The sequence below is a fragment of the Ambystoma mexicanum genome, chromosome 11, assembly GCF_040938575.1.
Source record: "Ambystoma mexicanum isolate Mex_15411 chromosome 11, UKY_AmexF1_1, whole genome shotgun sequence".
NCBI classification, from domain to species: Eukaryota; Metazoa; Chordata; class Amphibia; order Caudata; family Ambystomatidae; genus Ambystoma; species Ambystoma mexicanum.
Genome location: NC_090934.1, coordinates 97957558 through 97977883, shown reverse-complemented (window position 1 = coordinate 97977883; position 20326 = coordinate 97957558). Strand labels below are relative to the sequence as shown.

The following is a 20326-nucleotide window of genomic DNA, read 5'->3' as shown; positions in this document are numbered from 1 at the left end:
CCTCCTACGCCCCTGATTGAAGGCAATAAAAGGGAAAGTACAAAAGCGTCTGAAAGACACTGGGAGAATGGCCGGATCCCGCGCCCTGAAATCGAATGCATGTCCCAACAAACCACTTTATGACCAGAAACGCTATTCTGACCTTATTAAAACCTTCGAGTCTGCACCCCCCTCCAAGCCCCCCCTCTTCCTGCCCCTACATCTGCACAGTGGCTTAAGAGTCACCCTGCCCGCAAACTCTCACTCACGACAGAGGTTACTGTAGAGAGTTTTACGATTCTGGGGTTAACCCCCACCTAATTTATTTAAAATGTTTAAAGCACTCACACAGCCCGCTGGCATAGAGGCACTCTTACCGGAATGGTTATGTTTTTTTGCTGCATAATTTTTATTTGTTTGTCTTAGTTGCGTATTTATAACCCGGAGGTTTCCAAGCGCGGAGCGGGGATCGAACCTGTGTTGCTTCATGTTGTCTTGCTTCCAAGGCGCGCGTGTTGCCGCTGAGCTATCCTCCTGGGAGCTTCAGAAATTGTTGGGCAGTTCTAAGTTTGCATGAACTGTTTCTGGAATCTGTGCGATTGCATTTGGGAGTATTATATGCAGCGCTTTAAGTGGGGCGAGAAATCAAGGGGGGGTGGGTTGCAACAAAAGGGTGGGGCTTACATTATGGGCGTAGCCTAAAGTGTCCCCAGCACAGGACAATAAAAAAGAAAAGCGGTCAGGTTTTGTTTTTATTTTATTGTCCTGTGCTGGGAACTCCATCTCGAGCCCTGCGCCATTTCATAATTGCATCATTTATTTTGTCTTCTACAGTAGAGTGCTTGACATGAAACCCCTTACAGGCTTTGTGTGGCAAACGGTCCATTGAATTAAACAAAAGAAATCCAGCTCCTACGGAATAGCACTGTGCTATTTAGTAGGTGCTCGATTTCTTTTGTTTCATTCAATAGAATGTGACAGTCTATTGATAGAAACAAATGAAATCCTCCACCTATGGAATAGCACAGTGCAACATGACAGTGGATAGTCACCTGCAGTGCACAGGTTTCAAATACCGGCAGGGAAAGAATAAAACACATTTTTTTTCTTTTTTTAATAGAAAAGTGGTTGTCGGGGGTAGTGTGAGCCCCAACTCAATTGAGGTTTTGGGATGCCTCCCGGGCTCAGCCCCAGCCCACTTAAAGCCCAGACTATATAGAGGAGAGGTGCCACCTTCGAGTCTATGGAGAAGGTGGCGCGAGACCAAAATAGTGTACTGACAAATTGGAGGACAGAGCCAAGCTGAAAGAACTGGAAGCAGGACGAGAGAGCACAGACTGCTGGATGCTAAACAGAGTAGTATTGAGCTTCCAGGTGGTTATTCCAGAAGGAACCCAAAACATGCCCGATATATGGTTGCTTGTCTCGGAGTTGCCTCAACTTCGTCTTTATCCTTCACTTGTCGACTGCCAGACGAGACCTGGGTAGTTGGTAACTTCAGAACTGGACGATACTTTGGTTGGGGTCTTGAGAATGGACCACAACATTCTAGATGAGGCTTCCAGAAGAGAAGGCCGGCAACCGGATGTGTAATCCGGAAGTGGACAACATTCCAGATGGGGAATACTACTCAACAGATCCTGATCGACCACTATCAAATATTTGACCTACTTCGCCACTCGACATGGAGTAAGTGATACCCTAGAAATTTGCCAGAAAGGAATTTTGCAATGGGGTCATTCGGAGCCACCATACCTCACGCAGTTCCAATATCTCTCACACGTCCATTCGCAAGATGGCAAGTTGCCAAAACCTCCTCCTATGAGGGCATCAGTCTTCCAGGCGCCACATTCATAAACCAGCACCACCTCCTCTGGGGCAGAAGTGGCTCTAAGCTTTCAATGTGGTCTGATCCTCCGCACTCCAGTCCTTTGTACTCAAGAAGAAGCAGTTTTCAAGTTTTCCTTCCGTTCGCCTGCGGCCTGCTTGGAATCCCGTCAGGGTGGGTTTCCTGCCAGAACAGCAGAGCTCCTTGAAATATTAATGAAGCGCCTCGCAGACACCATGAAATATTCACAGGCAGGGTCTGCGAACGGAGGAAGGCACCGGGTAGAGAGACTCTTCCAGCCTTTACTGGTAAAGAAATCAATGCATGTCTGAGATGGACAGGAATGTCACGATTACCCCGATCCCAGGCAGACATAACCAAATTTATATCGGCGACGGACCGTCCTATACCATCCTACCTCTCTGGGCTTCTTTTCAGGTGGTCATTGCAGTGCACGATTTTGGAACCGATCCTTTTACATGAATTGTGAAGCTTACACAAATTCTGTTCTGCTCATCAAGCGCGCATTTATTCCCTGGCCATCCACACACGTCCGCTATCAGGGAGTGGGGCAGCAGTGACTCATACATGGGCCGATACAAATCAAAATAACAAAAATGAACTCTTTTTATTCAACTGTACACAATTTAATTGAGGCTGCAGCCCGCAGCTCCCCAGATGTATTGTATATTAACTGAAAAAAAACATTCAAGTGCAGTTAAGTTGACCAGATTTAACTCAACAAACCCCTTGAAATTCAGTGGATGTGAAAAGTCATGACCAGCTTAACTCAGCGCGTTCCCGTTGATGTCCCCCATCATGCTATTTTGTGTGCCATTGCTCTTATGTGCATGTGCTCATGGGCTTTACAACAGGAACGCGTGAGCTAAGCTGGTCAGAACTTCTTAAATCCGCTGAAGTTCAAGGGTTTTGGTGCGTTAAATCTTGTCACTTTAAACGTTTTTCATTGAATTTCAAGGGTTTTGTTCGCCATTAATTTTTTTACAGGCCACGAGCCATGGCCTTTGACTGTGTCCACTATCTATGTTCCCCCAAATATGTTTCTTTTGGACCCGCTGCCACAGCACTAGACATGCTCGGTTTAGAAAGTTTCATCCAAATCCGTCCAGCTACTTAAAAGCCATTAGCCTCTCTCACCCTCTCTGCTGCAAAGCACCAATACGGATAACAAGGTTTTAAGGTGCAGGGGGTACCCCGTTCCCTTTTTAATATTTTAAAAAACTACTGAATAAACTAACTCAAACCAGCCTAGAACTGCAGGTCAACACTTCCTGCCCAAGCTGTTTCATACTTGGTCCAATTCTGTCCAGTGGCGTTTGCTGTGCGCTTCCGCTAAAATGTGACTTTCTCTACGGGCAAATGAACGAGGGCTAGGTCGAAACAGCATTTTTTACTTGGATCTTTCCCCAACATTTCCAGTCGGGGTCGGGAGGACAATTTTGTTAGCAACATTTCTGCCAAATCCGTAATACGAGCCAAATGTTAATAGCAATTCATTTTTCGAGGTTCCTATGGATCTCTCCTTAACTATAGTGCGGCACCTGCTGCACTATAAGGTTTGTGGTGCAGAACACGCCAGATAAATGAAATGTTTTATACTAGGATCCCCATCCTCCGCACCCCCCCCCCCCTTCTGCTGGCTAGGGCTGGTGGTAGTTGCAGTTGAACATGTGGCGAGCCAGAGGTTGCAGACCTTGGACTAGGCCGATAGAGAACCTAGTAGAGTGATAGAGTACGTACTGGTAGAAAAAGAACTGTACGGGGCAACACAAGGAATTGTGACTGTATGATCAAGGCTGTGTCCAGTCTTTGGAAATAACGCGGCCAGAAAAGGTAGCTAGACGGGGCAAAATAAAATTGAAATGACCTGGTTCTGGCAAAATAGGGGACCAATGTAAACACATTGGCTAATTGTGTAAACGACTATTCTGGTAGAAAGCGAAGGTAATAAATTAACATGACCCCCTGTACAGGGCAGGGGAACATGGAGGGGAGGATTAACTCTTAATGTAAGAAGGTAGGTAATAAACCGGCTTAGATACATACAGAAAGCCCTTTATAAGGAGAATCTACATTTCCAAATCTGCCAAAAAGTCTAGGATTGCAGCAAGTTCTGCTAGCCAATGGTAATGCCCTTGAGGGGGGTCTAGAACCCAGTCACAGTTTTGGGTTCCATGGTCCCCACACACTGGCAAAGTCCTGCCAGACCGAACTGGAATTAGGTGAAAGGCCACTAATGGGTGAAAACAACTGTCCTTCTGGTACAAAATGCACCTCTGTCTTTGAAGCCACTAGTGCACGGCATTCTGGGATACGTCAGAACGCCAATTCCCCTCCTCCTAGGTCAAGAGGAATCTGGAACATGGCCAATCCCAACAGGTGTACAGCTAGGCAGCGCCCCCTGGGGCAGGTCCTTGCACTGCACCTCCACACCGACGCTCTGTGCCCACATTATACAACCACAACCCGGACAACCAGCACTCCCACTGCACCAAAAAAGCACACAAGGAACAAGTTACTTACCTGTAACTGTTGTTCTCCAGCATGGGGTCTGGCATGGATTCACATGCTCATGAATATTCCCCGTCGTCAGGCCGGGAATCCTTGGTATAGAAAAAAATCAGTATCAGTTTCGTTTCTGATCTGTCTTTCTTAGTAGTAACCAATCACTGGTCTCTGGGTCATACTGCCCCAGCCAATGACTGCCCTCTCCCTAAGCCCCGCCTCTGGCAGCCATCCTCAGATTTGGTAGCACGTAAAGTGGCAGTATGACCAAGTGAAGAGCCGCAGAGGGGTAGGCGGGAGGGTTCGCATGTGAATCCATGCCAGACCCATGCTGGAGAACAACAGTTACAGGTAAGTAACTTGTTCCTTCTCCAGCATGGGGTCTGGCATGGATTCACATGCTCATGAATAAGAGAATACATAGCAGTACACACATGCACAACCACGGGAGGTGGCAACAGTCTCAACATTAAGCAATACAACAACTCAACATTAAGCATTGCTTACCTCCTCACCAGGCTCACCTTAAGCGAACAGGTTGTGCAGCACTGCTTGGCTGACCCTGGAGTCCCGATCGACGCAGTAGAATCTTGTGAAGGTGTGCGTCGACCTCCACATCGCAGCCCTGCAGATGTCCAGCAGGGTCACACCAGACAGGAATGCCATGGTAGCAGCGATCGCTCTGGTCGAATGGGCTCTCGGACGGCCGGGCAGCGGTCGGTTTGCCAACCGGTGACAGTGCATGATGCAGCCGGAGAGCCATCTGGAAATGGAAGTCTTCGAGAGAGCCTTCCCTTGATTCACAGTCCCAAAGTTCACAAACAGCTGTGATGTCTTCCGGAAACCCTTTGTGCGGTCCACGTAGAACTTCAGCGCTCTAGCTACGTCCAGCGAGTGCAGAGTCCTTTCAGCCGGCGACGAAGGAGACGGGAAGAAAACTGGCAACGCCAATGGTTCGTTGAGGTGGAAGTCCGACGGCACCTTGGGCATGAAGGAGGGGTGCGTCCTGAGCATCGCCCTCGTGTCGTGAAACGTCAAGTATGGCGGCTTGCAAGATAGGGCCTGGATCTCTCCCACTTGTCGTGCGGAGGCGATGGCCACGAGAAACGCTGTCTTCCACGACAGAAATTTCAACGATGCCGAATGCATAGGCTCAAATGGGGAACCCATGAGCCTGGTCAGCACTACGTTGAGCTCCCACGCCGGGGCAGGGGCCTTCACCGTCGGGAATGATCAGAACAATCCTTTCATAAATTCCTTCACCAGTCAATGAGACCACAAGGACGCCCGTCCCGTAGTTCTGGTGTATCGTGAGATGGCGGCCAGATGTATCTTGATGGAAGCGTGAGCTAGTCCAGCCTTGGCCAATGACAGTAGGTACAGCAACACTTGAGGGGCCGTAATTCGCAGAGGGTTAATCTTCTGTGCACGGCACCAGACAGCGAACCTCTTCCATTTATGTCCGTAGCACTTGAGAGTTGAGGACGGCCTGGCCTTTGCAAGAACCTCTCTGCAGTCGGCCGGGATGTCGTACCCTCCAAACTCTAGTGCTGCAGGAGCCAGGCCTGCAAGTTCAGCGACTCTGGGTTGTGGTGAAGAATGCGCCTCCTTCTCTGGAGATAAGATCTGCGTCCGTCGGCAGCTTGACTGGTGTGGACGTTGACAAGTCCAGAAGGTCCGGGAACCAGATCTGTCTCGGCCACGCCAGTGCGACGAGGATCATCCTGCACCGGGACCTCTTGAGCTGGTTGATGAGCCGGAGCAGCAACGGCAGCGGAGGGAACGCATAAAGAAATAGGCCGTCCCAGGGGAACGAGAAAGCATTGCCCATGCTCTGTCGGCTGGGGGAACCTGCTGGCGAACCTCCGGCACTTGGAATTCGTCGCCGTTGTGAAGAGATCGATTTGGGGTTCGCCCCATCGTCGGAAGAGTCGATCCACTTGATCCTGGCGTAGTTCCCACTCGTGGCACGAGCGCAGCTCTCCGCTGACTGAGTTGGCGATCGTGTTTTTTATTCCTGCCAGATAAGGCACCAGAAAGATCCCTTGGGCGACGGCCCAATGCCACAGATCCTGGGCTTCCTTGGCTAGGGCAGGAGATGTGGTTCCGCCCTGCTTCCGGATGTAGAACATCATGGTGGTGTGGTCGGTGAAGATCCTCGCCACCTTGCCCTTGAGGGACGGAAGAAAAGACCCGAGGACCCAGAACACTGCGCGGAGCTCCAAGATGTTGATGTGGAGTGACTTCTCCTCCAGGAGCCAAAGGCCTCTCGCGTGAAGATCTCCGGAGTGCGCTCCCCAACCTTCCAGGGAGGCATCCGTCGTCACCGTCACCTGGTGAGCTGGGGTCTGAAAGTCCGTGCCCGCCGACAGATGAGAGCGGGTACCCCACCACCAGATTGCCTGACGGAACGTCTCGTTGAGAGTGATCCTGTCCTCGAAGCTGCCAGTCGACTGGATCCAGCGGGCGTCGAGGAACTCTTGTAAGGGGTGCATCCGAAGCCTGCAAAGGCGCACCAGATAAATGCAGGAGGACATCATCCTGACGAGGGACTTGATAGATCTTACCCTGGCCATGTCCATGGCCAGCAGACGCTGCACCTTGCCCATAATGGTCCTGGTCCTTTCCTCCGACGGTGAGGCCAGCCGCGCCACTGTGTCGAGCTTGGCTCCCAGAAACAGGGCGACTTGCGACAGAACCAGGTGGGATTTTGGAAAGTTGATGGAGAATCCCAGGTCCGTGAGCAGCTGGACGGTCTTCGCAGTGTGCTCCATGGTGAGCTCCCTTGTCCTTGCCCGGATGAGCCAGTCGTCCAGGTAGGGGTAGACGTGGATCCCCTGTAGGCGCAGCCGCGCCGCCACCATTGCAAGGCACTTGGCGAACACCCTGGGTGCCGACTTCAATCTGAACGGGAGGGCCTTGAACTGGTAGTGCCGCCCTTGGACCACGAACCTGAGGAACTTTTAGAATGGGGATGTGGAAGTACGCAAGTCCAACGACGACAAAAAAAAATAATAATAAATAAATAAATAAAAATCGCCCTCCTCCAGCTGTCCCAGCACATGTTGGAGGGTGACCATCCGGAACTTCTGTGCCTTGATGTACTTGTTCAGTCGTCGCAGGTCCAGGATGGGGCGCCATCCTCCTGTCTTCTTTTTTTACGAGGAAGTACCTTGAGTAAACTCAAGAGCCCCGAAGCCTCTTTGGGACGAGCTCGATGGTACCCTTCTTGAGCATCGCCCTTACTTCCAACAGTAGTTGAGGGACGTGATTTTCCTTCCTGGCCACGGGTGGAATGCGAGGGCACTTCTTCTGAAACTCGAGGGCGTGCCCTTGGGCCAGGGCGTCCAGCACCCAACGGTCGGTGGAGATGGACTCACACACGCTGACGAACCTCGCCAGCCGGCCTCCCACCGGGGTGCTTCGGCGGGGGCCCCGACACCACGGTTGGTTCAATCTTGTTTGGAGGCCACCTTGCCTCCTTAACCTCCCTGTCGACGACGACGGGCACCACCTGACTAGCCGCGTCACCTGTAGGCTTCCTGGGACGAAGATCTTGCCGCTTGGCGGTACATGGAGGAGCCACTGCCGGATCCCTTGGAGGCACCTTGTCTGCCTCCGGAGCGCCGAAAGGATGGCCGTCGTCGTTGGAGCACTCCCAGTGCCCGGGCAGTCTCTGTGTCTGTCTTGATGGCCTGAAGGGACTCATCAACCGCCTTCCCAAACAGGTTGTTCCCATCGAAGGGCATGTCCAAAACCTTGGTTTGTACATCCTGGCAGAAATCTGTCGCCTTGAGCCATCCTCATCGTCTCAGGCAAACGCTGTTGCCCAACTGACGGAAACCGCTGTCGGCGATGTCCGTTGCCACCGTCATGGCGTGGTCCGAAGCAATCTCACCTTCCTGTAGGATTTCAAGGGCCTCAGCCCTTTTGGCGTCCGGAAGGAAGTCCAACAGAGTGGCGATTTTGAACCACAACTCCCTGTCGTAGCGGGCTTCGATAGCCAGGGCGTTGGCCGCCTTGATGGTCGTCGCTGCGGATGAGATGACCCGTCGTCCCATCGTGTCCAGCTTCCTGCCCTCGCCGTCCGGCGGGGAAGTTGATGTCGAGGCCGATGCCCCCCAGCTTTCTTCTTTGCCGCCGCCGAGACGACGGAATCCGGGGTAGGTTGCGCCCGAAGGCACAAGGTGGCAGCGTCAGGGACCCGGTACTTCTTCTCGTATCGGTCCTTCTTTGCCGGCGCCGTGGCAGGGTTCTTGAGGAGGGCGAGCCCCTCATCCCAGATGTCATCAGGAAGTGGTACGGCGAGGACCGTCTTCCTTTTAGCCTTGCGCAGTTGGTAAAGGAACCTTTCCTTCTCTTCTGGGCAGAGCTGGAAGAGCTCGGATGCCCTGGAAATCATGGCATGAAAGGATCCAATCTCGTTGGGCGGGGAAGCCCGAGCAGGGGGTGACGGGGAACACATCCCGTCGTCGCCTCCGTCGTCATCTGTACCTGTAGTAGCCGTGTCCGTGCCTGTATCATCCCCATGGGTAGTAGACCGGGGGAAGGCAGAGCAGGCCGCAGAGGTGGGAGAGGTGGCGTAGGATGCTTCCTCCTCCTCTTATGCAGTGGACTTTCCGAAGGTCCCAGCTCTGGTTCCCCTGTCGGGTCTGGCTCAGGTACGTCCGTCAGGGGGAGGGGCAACCTTGTCCTTATCTCCGAGCATAAGGACTGAATCGCTGACAAAATGGCCGCCGACGTGTCCTGCGGCGCCGGAAACGATGGGCGCGAGCGCTCTTGAGGAACCTCGTCGGCAACACCGTCGCTCTCGTCGTCCCCCTCGTCGGGATCTCTCCCGATGGGCTGGGCCTCTTCCACGACTTCGATGAGCTCTTCTTCAGAGGTCGTGTCCGTATCCACGATGGCCACCTGCCCCTCCTCCACCTTTTCCAATGAGTACTTCGTGGGGGTCTTCTCAATGGGCCTGAAAGACGACTCCCTCCGCGGTGGCAGGGAGCCTCTGGGTCCTGAGGTCGCCTCCACTGGCGTAGCCTCCACAGGCTGAGCCAGGGCTGCCGCGACATCCTCAATCGAGGTCTTAGCAGGGTGAATTAAGGCCATCGTCACCTTCTGTACGCCTGGGGCCTTCACCTTGGGGGGAGGGTCTGGGCCTCAGTCCCCCTCTGCCTGGAGTCTTCGTGATCGACCGGGGCCTCTCCAGAAGCTTCGCCGGGTTCTCGGGCTTCCTCTTACCCGAGCCAGAGCGTTGGCTCGTGGTTGATGGCGCCGGGGAGGATGCGCCCTGACTGGCAGCCAAGGAGCCCGACCGTTCGGTGCTCCCGGTGCTTGGCCTTTTGTTGGGCCCCCATCGCCGGGGCGCCCTCACAGGACTTAGAAGACCGCTCTGACTTCTTTTTCTTCTTCTCGCCCGACAGGCTCTTCCCTTCCAGCCAGTTGGCGAGACGGAGGTGGCGATCCTTCATGGTCCGCTCTGACATGTTCCCACAAAACGCACAGTCCTTCTCCGTGTGCGTCTTGTCCTCATGGAGACAGTAGAGGCATAACGAATGCTCGTCCTTGAAAACATTCTGAAGCTGGCATCCATGACAGGTCCTGAACAGCTTCCCGGGCGTCGAGCTTCCTTTCTCCTGGGCCATGTCCGGGGTAGGCCTCGGAACTTCTGGAATCCTCCAAAAGTGTAACTCGACGAAATCTTCACCCTTGAGGGGCGTAGAAAACTCCGAAACGGATCCCCGTTGATCGGATGTAGAAACGGTGGAGCTTGAGGCTCTATTTAACCGAAAAATGAGAAAAATCTCCTGAAAGTGTGAAAACGCAGCAAAAGCTCGAGAGCTACAGCACGAGGACTCCCAACACTTGAACGTGCGGTAAAAATCTGAGGATGGCTGCCAGAGGCGGGGCTTAGGGAGAGGGCAGTCATTGGCTGGGGGCAGTATGACCCAGAGACCAGTGATTGGCTACTACTAAGAAAGACAGATCAGAAACGAAACTGATACTGATTTTTTTCTATACCGAGGATTCCCGGCCTGACGACGGGGAATATTCATGAGCATGTGAATCCATGCCAGACCCCATGCTGGAGAAAGAAATACACACAGACTACAAAGCCAGGCAACAACGACGGTGGGTGAGAAATAAAGGGGTCTTGTGCAGCTCATGAAACTTGGACACACAGCGCAACCCTGATGAAGGGAAACGAATAGCGCCAGATACACATATTGTACGGTCACTCCGCGGTGGCGACACTATAAAAGCTTTATACCCGTATGTGGTGCAGTTCTCCAGAAAGGCTGGCCTCCCATAGCAGGGTGGGCACCCACAGGCTGGGAGGGATCTACGTGATTTTTCCGTCGCAGAGAAGTTCACGACAGAAATGTTTGCATGGGAAATTAACGCACTACAAATGTTCGGACATTTCCCATGCGAACATCCTACAGAAAACCATACATACACCCACAAAACACCCCCACCCACACCCCCAACATACGCCCACCACCCTACATAACTTTCCTTCATTCATGCTGTGTCCCTGCAGCACTGGTTCCCGTGCACTTCCGTGATTGGAAACCGGCACGCAGGGTCTTTTTTTTTGGCAGCTGCAAGAGTGACCCCCCGCTCAATATACTGTATAGTATAGTGAGAGGGGTTTTGCAGGGGACATCCCCGCAACCCCTGGCTTTTTTTTTTTCCCCACTCTTTTGGCGGGGGGCTGGAGCGGCGTTCCCCCGCACTGTAGTGACATCCCCCCATACCCATACCAACCCCACCGAAACACCTAAACACATACCACGAAAAGTTCGAACTTTTGGTAGTTAGAACTTTTCGTGGTGTGCGTTTTAGGTCTTTTGGTGGGTTCAGTAATTTTAATTTTGACATTTCATCCGAAACCGTCTGGGAAGGTCTGATCGCCACGAGCAGAACTTTGCAGAATTATGGAGACCTGCAAGGGCCTGGACCCACTAAACAAACCACTTGCTGGAAAGCAGCCTACCTGGAGGGTTGCCTAAGGTGCTTATACAGATGCATTGTGGACGACGGGTTTTACTTTAGGCCAGGGGGGGGGGGGGGGTTACTAGATCTGGGACTATTGTGACTGGGGACTAGCAAGCCTTTTTGGCTGTAACCCATGAGCTTCTATCCGGGGCTACAACCAAAAGACCCAGGGCTATAGCCCCCTCAGACCTCCCCCCCACCCCCCAGCAACGCCTGCGCTTTAGGACTCTTAATGCACACTCATAAGAAAGTCAACGCACAGGCGTTCTCATAGTACAACTGTCGCCTAAGATACAGGAATGGACCTCTGGTTTCAGATCCAGAACGGAGCCCAGATGAAAAACCTAGATACCAGGAAATGGCCTCATATGGGGTAAAAACCACGGTTACTCCTTTTATGGTCATCCATTTGTTTTGGAATACAACTCCCATGATCCTTCACCAAGGACTATGCCGGCTAGAGGTGACGGGAGTTGAAGTCCTCAAAACAAGTAGTAGTAGCACAATGAGCTAGCAACCAATGAAAACAAACACCAAGACTGTGCACTTCCAGTCCCAATTGATAAGAAGCTCAGGGTAACCAGGCACCAACCCTTCCTTCCACCCATGCTCACCAAGCTTACACTCACGGAAGCACCGTCAATTCCCAACCAACAAAGAGACCGTGGATCCACGAGGGGGAAATCCTGAGCCGGGGCTTTCAACCTGGTGGACCTGGATTTACTTGAGATCAGACAGTGCGTGACACAGGCACACCACACACACTACAAAAGGTGTGTACCAACACCAGTGCACCAGGGGTTAGGCAATCGTGGCATGCGCTGTGGTGTCGGCCACCTTAGACCCTGGTGATGGTGGTGGCACAGGGCCAGCCACAAAAGAAAAGTCCATGGTCACCATAGCTCACAATTGTTCCCTGGACACACGAACATTAAAAATGGCAGTCTGTGTAGCGCGGCGCGAGGAATCTCACCTTAGGGGGATCCACGTCTCTCTCACTCGAAACTGAAGAATATCCCACCTTGCACCCCCAAACCCCAATTGACCTTAATTTCGGTGCCCTGACTCGGCAGGGGGAAGACTCCCCCCTAAACCATTAGATTGGTAAAATAACATGAAATAGCACAAAACTAGTGTATTAAGATGTACTCCAGATAGAACCCAACGTCCTGATAAAATGAGGAGCAGAGCTGATGAAATGAGGAGCAGAGCCGACAGTTGAAACTGCAGAGGCATTCTGCAAAAGGCGTGCCTGGCGAGGGCTAGTGGGGCTACAGTGCCTTCCAGGAGTTGATCAAGAGGGGGTGGTAAAGGGACATAGGAAATATTTGTCCCCATCCGTAGGCATCCCTGGTGCCCCTAAAGCCCCCAGGGCAGCAGCACAGAGGGGCAGCAACACGTCTACCAAGGTATACACCGCAAGCCTAAAACTGCCATAAATCAGGACTGCAACATTCGGCGCGCCAGATGTTTTGGACTAGGACTCCCGTGATTCCGCACAATGCCTATGCTGGGAGTTGTAGTCCAAAACATCTGGAGAGCCAAAGGGGCCAGGGCTGGACCCCAGAGAAGCACACCTGGAACACTTCATGGGGTGTGCCAGACAAGTACCAAAAACTAATGAGGGCGTCAGCCACACGAGGACACCAGCAACACACAGCAGGGCTTTCCATGCCCAGCCAGAGTGCCAGACTGAGCAATTGAAAGAAAAATTGCAGTCTCCCATGAAACAACCACCTTCTCCAAGATGATGTGCAAAAAAGAACATTCGCAGATGGTGGATGGAGGCCAATAAGGGCGAGGGCAGAGAAGGGGATCGGCCCAAGTATTACCCTCCCACCCCCTAAACCCCCCTCCCCCACACTCAGCAGGGCCTCCTTACCTTTAATATGGATTCTAAAATGTTCAGAATAAACTAATGCCATTTGAGTTACCCTCCACCGATGACATTTTTTTTACAGTAGCACAGTACCAAACCCTGTGCTGCTCCCTCCCACAGTAAAGCGTTCTGCTTCCCTCGAGCTAGGTCGCACTATAAGCAATACAATAAGAGAAAGTATCCAACAATTCTACACAAAATAAATAACTCAGCAGAGTTCTGCAAGAAATTCCCATCAAACTGCCCTGCCCAGAAATGTCTCGTCTCGGTGCCCTGGTGTGTAGGCATCCCATGAAGGCCAGGCAAGGTATCTAACTGGTAACCTGGCAGAATGGGCGGAACGCCCCCCCCCCCCAACCAAACCCCCCTCTCCCCCGAGCAGCTGCCCGGGCACCCAGCTTTAAACCCAGACCCCCTGATCTTTCATCCTCTGACTTCCACGAACAGGTCCATTGCATAATAGTTGCACACATTCGCTTTATGCTATAAACCCTCATGACTAAGGCGGTAAAGGTGTTCTGAACAAAAAAAGCAGGGTACTAGGAATAACATGGCATTTTTCTCCTTTAATAGATTGAAAAATGCTTTGCACCGTGTTGGTACAGTTTTAAAATTGCACAGAAAAAAGGAAGGTTTGCTGCCTTTAATTGGACTAACTGGAAATCTTATGCAGAGCTGAACAGTGCATTTGCTTCCGAAGTCTGGTAGACGTCATCAGGTGTTGCTGAACGCTCCACCCTGCATCACCAGGTGTTGCTGAACGCTCCACCCTGCATCATCAGGTCTTGCTGAACGCTCCACCCTGCATCATCAGGTCTTGCTGAACGCTCCACCCTGCATCATCAGGTCTTGCTGAACGCTCCACCCTGCATCACCAGGTGTTGCTGAACGCTCCACCCTGCATCATCTGATGACGTTGTCTGAGAATTCGAAAGTGAATGCATTGTTCAATCTCTGCATAAGATTTCTAGTTAGTCCAATTAAAGGCATGAAAGCCTGCATTGTTTTTCTTTTTACCCAATACGTTCGTATTTGTATTTATTTGGTTTATATAGCGCTTTACGCCAAAGCGCTTCACATTATAACAGGGAACATTTAACGATAAATTAATAACAGTAGAAGCAAACAACAATTTTGAAATTTTTTAATCAGACCAACAAAACAGTATTTAGAGCAAAAGAGAGGGTGAGGGGAGAGTAGTGGAGTTGTTCTGGAAGGAAGAGGGAGGGAGGGATGGGAAGGAGGAGGAGAAGGGGAACGGGAGGAGTGAAGGGGGGAGTGGAAGGAGTGGGGGTGTGGAGGGAGGTGATTAAGGGGAAGAGGGAGAGGATGGGAGGGGGTGATAAGGGGAGGGGAATCATGGCGGAGAGTGGAGAAGGAGAGATTTGAGGGAGGTGCGGAATGAGGAAAAGGTAGGACTAGAGCGGATTGAGAGGTAAGGAGTTCCAGCGGAGGGGGGCCAGGAGTTGGAAAGAGCGGAAACGAGAGGAAGCACAAGGGGAAGGAGGAACAGTGAGACATGGACATTCCCGAATCAGCATCTTAGCACATTTCTCAACCTGTCCCATCTCCAAGCTCTGTGGGGCTCTATGCTTCACTGGATTTAAGGGAGAGGTTTCCACCACCCCAACAGCCACCCTGGCAGAACTCTTTGGTACTTACCCAGGTATTTCGCCCGCTCTTCCCTTCGTTCCTTTGCCAGCTTTTGTCGTTCTTCAGCTTTTTGGGCATCTGGCGGAAATGGAAAAAGAAAGAAACATTAGTCAGGGTTCATTTTATCTATTCCTGCCTGAGGCTGGTGTGACTCGAGTGCCCAGCCTTGGAGCAGCGCCCAGACACACACTTATCCCAGTGACTGCTGCTCGAGGTGGAGGAACTGGGCATGAGGCGCTAGGTAAGACCTGGAAGAGGTGCCACCTGGGCATCCGTACCATCACTGTATGGATGCAGACTAGACCATACGGAAAAGGAGGACCGACAGGACTTTAAAAGGCGGTGGCAGAAACAGCCATGCATGAATACCTGTAAGCTTGAGCAGGGGGCAACCTCCCTCATACCCCATGTGACAGTGCCCCCATCCTAGAACTACTGAAGCTGAACTCTTACATGCATCCAACATGTGTTAGCCAGGTCTGGGGGTTCCATCGCAGAGCCCCTGGGACATAGCGCCTAGCTTGCCACTTGGCACCTCTGGCCCAGGTCTAGCACCCCTTGCTTGTTTTCTGCTTGCAAGTGGATGTGACCAGGTCCCATGTCTGAGACAGAGTGAGGGGGATGGGGCAAACCTAGGGGGCAGGGCGAGGTCCGCCACGCGCTTCGTGATGTTTCTCCTCCGGAGCCCTACACCAAGCATTCACTGTTACCACCCCTGGCCCCCAGGCTCCAAAGTCCATCACCAGCCTTAAAAAAACCCTACCCCATGCCTAGACCCAGACAACACCTGTGGGGCCCAGATCGGTACAGCTGGCAAGAAGCAAGGAGGTGTTCCCCAAAAGGACTCCTGTAAAGAGATCACGAAGGAAACTATGAGGGGTAAAAGGAACACCCATGTGCAGTTACAGGGCATCTGCCAGGCCAAGCCTTTCACAGAGATGACCTTGGGTGAGGCCAGTAGTATGAGTGCATCTAGGCTGTATTGCCTTGGGTAGCTGCATTCCAACGCCAGGAGTACTGTGAAGGGTGGGTGAGGCCAGTAGTATGTGCGCAGCTAGGCTGTATTGCCTTGGGTAGCTGCATTCCAACGCCAGGAGTAGTGTGAAGGGTGGGTGAGGCCAGTAGTATGTGTGCAGCTAGGTTGTATTGCCTTGGGTAGCTGCATTCCAACGCCATGAGTAGTGTGAAGGGTGGGTGAGGCCAGTAGTATGTGTGCATCTAGGCTGTATTGCCTTGGGTAGCTGCATTCCAACGCCAGGAGTAGTGTGAAGGGTGGGTGAGGCCAGTAGTATGTGTGCAGCTAGGCTGTATTGCCTTGGGTAGCTGCATTCCAACGCCAGGAGTACTGTGAAGGGTGGGTGAGGCCAGTAGTATGTGCGCAGCTAGGCTGTATTGCCTTGGGTAGCTGCAGTCCAACCTAGGAGTAGTGTGAAGGGTGTGTGAGGCTAGTAGTATGTGTGCAGCTAGGCATGTATTGCCTTGGGTAGCTGCATTCCAACGCCAGGAGTAGTGTGAAGGGTGTGTGAGGCCAGTAGTATGTGTGCAGCTAGGCTGTATTGCCTTGGGTAGCTGCATTCCCACGCCAGGAGTAGTGTGAAGGGTGGGTGAGGCCAGTAGTATGTGTGCAGCTAGGCTGTATTGCCTTGGGTAGCTGCAGTCCAACGCTAGGAGTAGTGTGAAGGGTGTGTGAGGCCAGTAGTATGTGTGCAGCTATGCATGTATTGCCTTGGGTAGCTGCATTCCAACGCCAGGAGTAGTGTGAAGGGTGGGTGAGGCCAGTAGTATGTGTGCAGCTAGGCATGTATTGCCTTGGGTAGCTGCATTCCAACGCTAGGAGTAGTGTGAAGGGTGTGTGAGGCCAGTAGTATGTGTGCAGCTAGGCATGTATTGCCTTGGGTAGCTGCATTCCAACGCCAGGAGTAGTGTGAAGGGTGGGTGAGGCCAGTAGTATGTGTGCAGCTAGGCATGTATTGCCTTGGGTAGCTGCAGTCCAACGCTAGTAGTGTGAAGGGTGGGTGAGGCCAGTAGTATGTGTGCATCTAGGCTGTATTGCCTTGGGTAGCTGCATTCCAACGCCAGGAGTAGTGTGAAGGGTGGGTGAGGCCAGTAGTATGTGTGCATCTAGGCTGTATTGCCTTGGGTAGCTGCATTCCAACGCCAGGAGTAGTGTGAAGGGTGGGTGAGGCCAGTAGTATGTGTGCAGCTAGGCATGTATTGCCTTGGGTAGCTGCAGTCCAACGCTAGGAGTAGTGTGAAGGGTGGGTGAGGCCAGTAGTATGTGTGCATCTAGGCTGTATTGCCTTGGGTAGCTGCATTCCAACGCCAGGAGTAGTGTGAAGGGTGGGTGAGGCCAGTAGTATGTGTGCAGCTAGGTTGTATTGCCTTGGGTAGCTGCATTCCAACGCCAGGAGTAGTGTGAAGGGTGGGTGAGGCCAGTAGTATGTGTGCATCTAGGCTGTATTGCCTTGGGTAGCTGCATTCCAACGGCAGGAGTAGTGTGAAGGGTGGGTGAGGCCAGTAGTATGTGTGCAGCTAGGTTGTATTGCCTTGGGTAGCTGCATTCCAACGCCAGGAGTAGTGTGAAGGGTGGGTGAGGCCAGTAGTATGTGTGCAGCTAGGCATGTATTGCCTTGGGTAGCTGCATTCCAACGCCAGGAGTAGTGTGAAGGGTGGGTGAGGCCAGTAGTATGTGTGCAGCTAGGTTGTATTGCCTTGGGTAGCTGCATTCCAACGCCAGGAGTAGTGTGAAGGGTGGGTGAGGCCAGTAGTATGTGTGCAGCTAGGTTGTATTGCCTTGGGTAGCTGCATTCTGGCAGAGGTGGTGCTTGTATATGAGATGTGTGCAGCTAGGCCGATTTTCTCGTGGGGGACAGCTGCGTTCTAAAGATAGTTGAGGTGTGCATGGTGTACAATTATGTGTGCAGTTAGGCCGAATTAATCATGGGAGATCGCCGCATTCAATTGTTTTTGGGTGCAGAGGAGAGAGTCGGGATATTGGTAGGTATGTGCGCGCATCCGTGCAGTTGGTAGAGGGCCCCTGTCCCCGATTACCTTCCTGTGCCTGCCGAGTTATCTGTCCCTATTGTACAGGTTTGGTGCTTCGTTTCTCCAGGTAACTCTTGGTCTACCGTGGACTCTGTTCTGTTTCGCCAACCAGGGTACCAAGTTCGGCTCTGTCAAGGAAATAACCTCCGTGTATTACCCCCATTGCTTCAAGCCGGATAAGAAATCCAGGTGGGGGCTGTAACAAGAGTGTGTGGCCCACGTGATGGGCATGGTTTGAGACATGCAGGGCGTGGCCTAAGGGGGGGGGGGGAGGTGGCGGCTTAGGCAAGGGGTGCCTTCCCAAGACAAATATCTTAAGACCCTGCAAAGTTTTTTTGGGGTCACTCAGTGTGGCCTCATTTGCATCCTTTCAGCTGATTATAAACGCATCTCTCTTAGGTCTGTAAACAAATCGCTGTCTGTAAATCACACACTAAATACACAAACCATTAATTCAGTGAGTAAATCACCCCAATTCTGTAAATGAAGTGGAGGGGGAGCACTCCCGAACATGGGCTACTCGACCCTTTGCATAAAAAAGCAGATTCTTCGAACTAAGCATGCACACATTAAATTTGACATGTGTTCGACAGCCGGGGATTCAAGCATGTAGACCTTTGTGCTCATGGATTTCATTGGTGACAATGCTCACCCCGACTGTGAAACGTTTGCAACCCATGAGGCATATACGCACATTTGTTCAGCTACAGCGTGCGTCTGCAAGGCCTGGGCGGCCCTGCGTAAGCAGAGGGCTACCTCCAATTTCCGCAAGGTGGTACGTTCCTTTCATCGCTTGACAATAGTTCTGGTGTGGCCCTCGCACTCATGTGTTGCTTTCAATGTATTTGGGAGCTGTTAGGAGTGTGAAAGCCGAAAGAGAACCATTTACTCTGGTGGACATGGGTGAATTTCCTTGAGATGGTTATCGGTGGTGGGAGTCCCGGCCCAATTAAAGCCCTGTATGACCCCCCCAATTTGGAATTCAAAGAATCCGCTAATACCCTTAATACCCCCTTGATACCAGACCCTGAAGGCAAACCCTGAGGTGACTCATTGACAGTGAGAACAAAATGAAGGTGCTGGGAGGCACTAACAAGTTAAAGAATTGCCTAAACAGTAATTTAGAAGTGACTTCAGGTGCAAATGGGCAAATGCCACGAGGCCACTCGGGGCAGTTTAGCAAACTGATGAACGAAACCGTGCGTTGCCACACGGTAGCCCCATATGCACTCCTATGTATCTACCAACGTAACTGTACAAGTTTTTTTTTTAAAAATTCTAAATGTTAGTGTTCAGGTAAAATAAAGGAATCTTTAATGTGAAGGGAAAACACGTAAACCAACTTTTTGAACAAATTGCACTGAATTCTGACATACACAACATTTGTCAGTTGCATGTCAGGCAGAAGAGATAGAATTAGTTTAACATCATTTTCAAAATTAATTTATTGGAACACCATCCAATATACAATCCAATATCCAATATCCAATATCCAATATACAATACCAAGACTTAAACAGACAGGATGACTAGTGCTTACAACATTCACACTGACTCATATGAGGAAAACCTTATTAGTGCTATTTAAATGATCCCAAATCGCATCATAAGGTGTATTTATTTATTTATTTTGCATTTGTAGAGCGCGCTACAGCCCACGGGTATAGAGGCACGCTGTCAAGGATACTTAAGCAGGCTTGCTTGAGGGTTACAATAAGCGGCCCAAGAAGTATATAACGTTGGCTTTGGTTGGTACAGTTACATAACAGTATTATACAGTGAGCATATGACAGGGATCATACAAAGGGAAGCCCTCTAGACAAAAAGCCTAGTTTTTAGTATTCTGTTGCCAACGCGTTTCGGATTTACGAAAAAATCCATCCTCAGGGCTAAGATTGCTATTGGTTCCAAACAAACAAAGACCTTTCTGCAGAGTGTGGGTACCTGAAGAATTAACAAGAAAGTGATTACTAAGGGCTCAGAGTAAAATCTCAACTAAATATCTTGAAGAATAGAATAACACCACCAACCTTACATTCCACATAGATACATTATCGGGAGTCCAACCATGCTGAAGTACAGTCACACAATAGCAGGGAGTAGATATAAGTCAGATAATAGAATGCCGAAGTCCCTACGAGGGAATCGAATGTTCAATGTTAACCATCGATGGGTGACAATCCAATTGACAGATTGCACATAACGTGTGCGATTCCTAGCTAATACGCGTGGGAACAAGAATGATAGAAATCCGTAGCTACTAGCTATATAGAACCATAATTGATAAGAATTGGGACCGTGACTGGCGTGGTCCGCGATATACTCTTAACCTGGCAACCAAATGTGTGGTCAGCGAGAACACATCACATCAAGTGACTCATGGACAGCCCATGCTGCCTGCATATCTTATGCAGAAAAAG

The 20326-nt window shown here is 51.3% G+C and overlaps 1 protein-coding gene across 4 annotated transcripts in view; it reads right to left on the bottom strand.

The window, feature by feature from the left end:
• The window catches only part of MAP7D1 (MAP7 domain containing 1), a 382583-nt gene that overhangs the window by 139236 nt on the left and 223021 nt on the right, over positions 1-20326 (bottom strand). For all 4 annotated transcript variants that reach the window (XM_069622620.1, XM_069622618.1, XM_069622619.1 and 1 more), the window contains exon 3: positions 14871-14939. In XM_069622620.1, coding sequence (XP_069478721.1) covers positions 14871-14939 — 69 coding nt within the window. The remainder of the gene's footprint in view (positions 1-14870; positions 14940-20326) is intronic.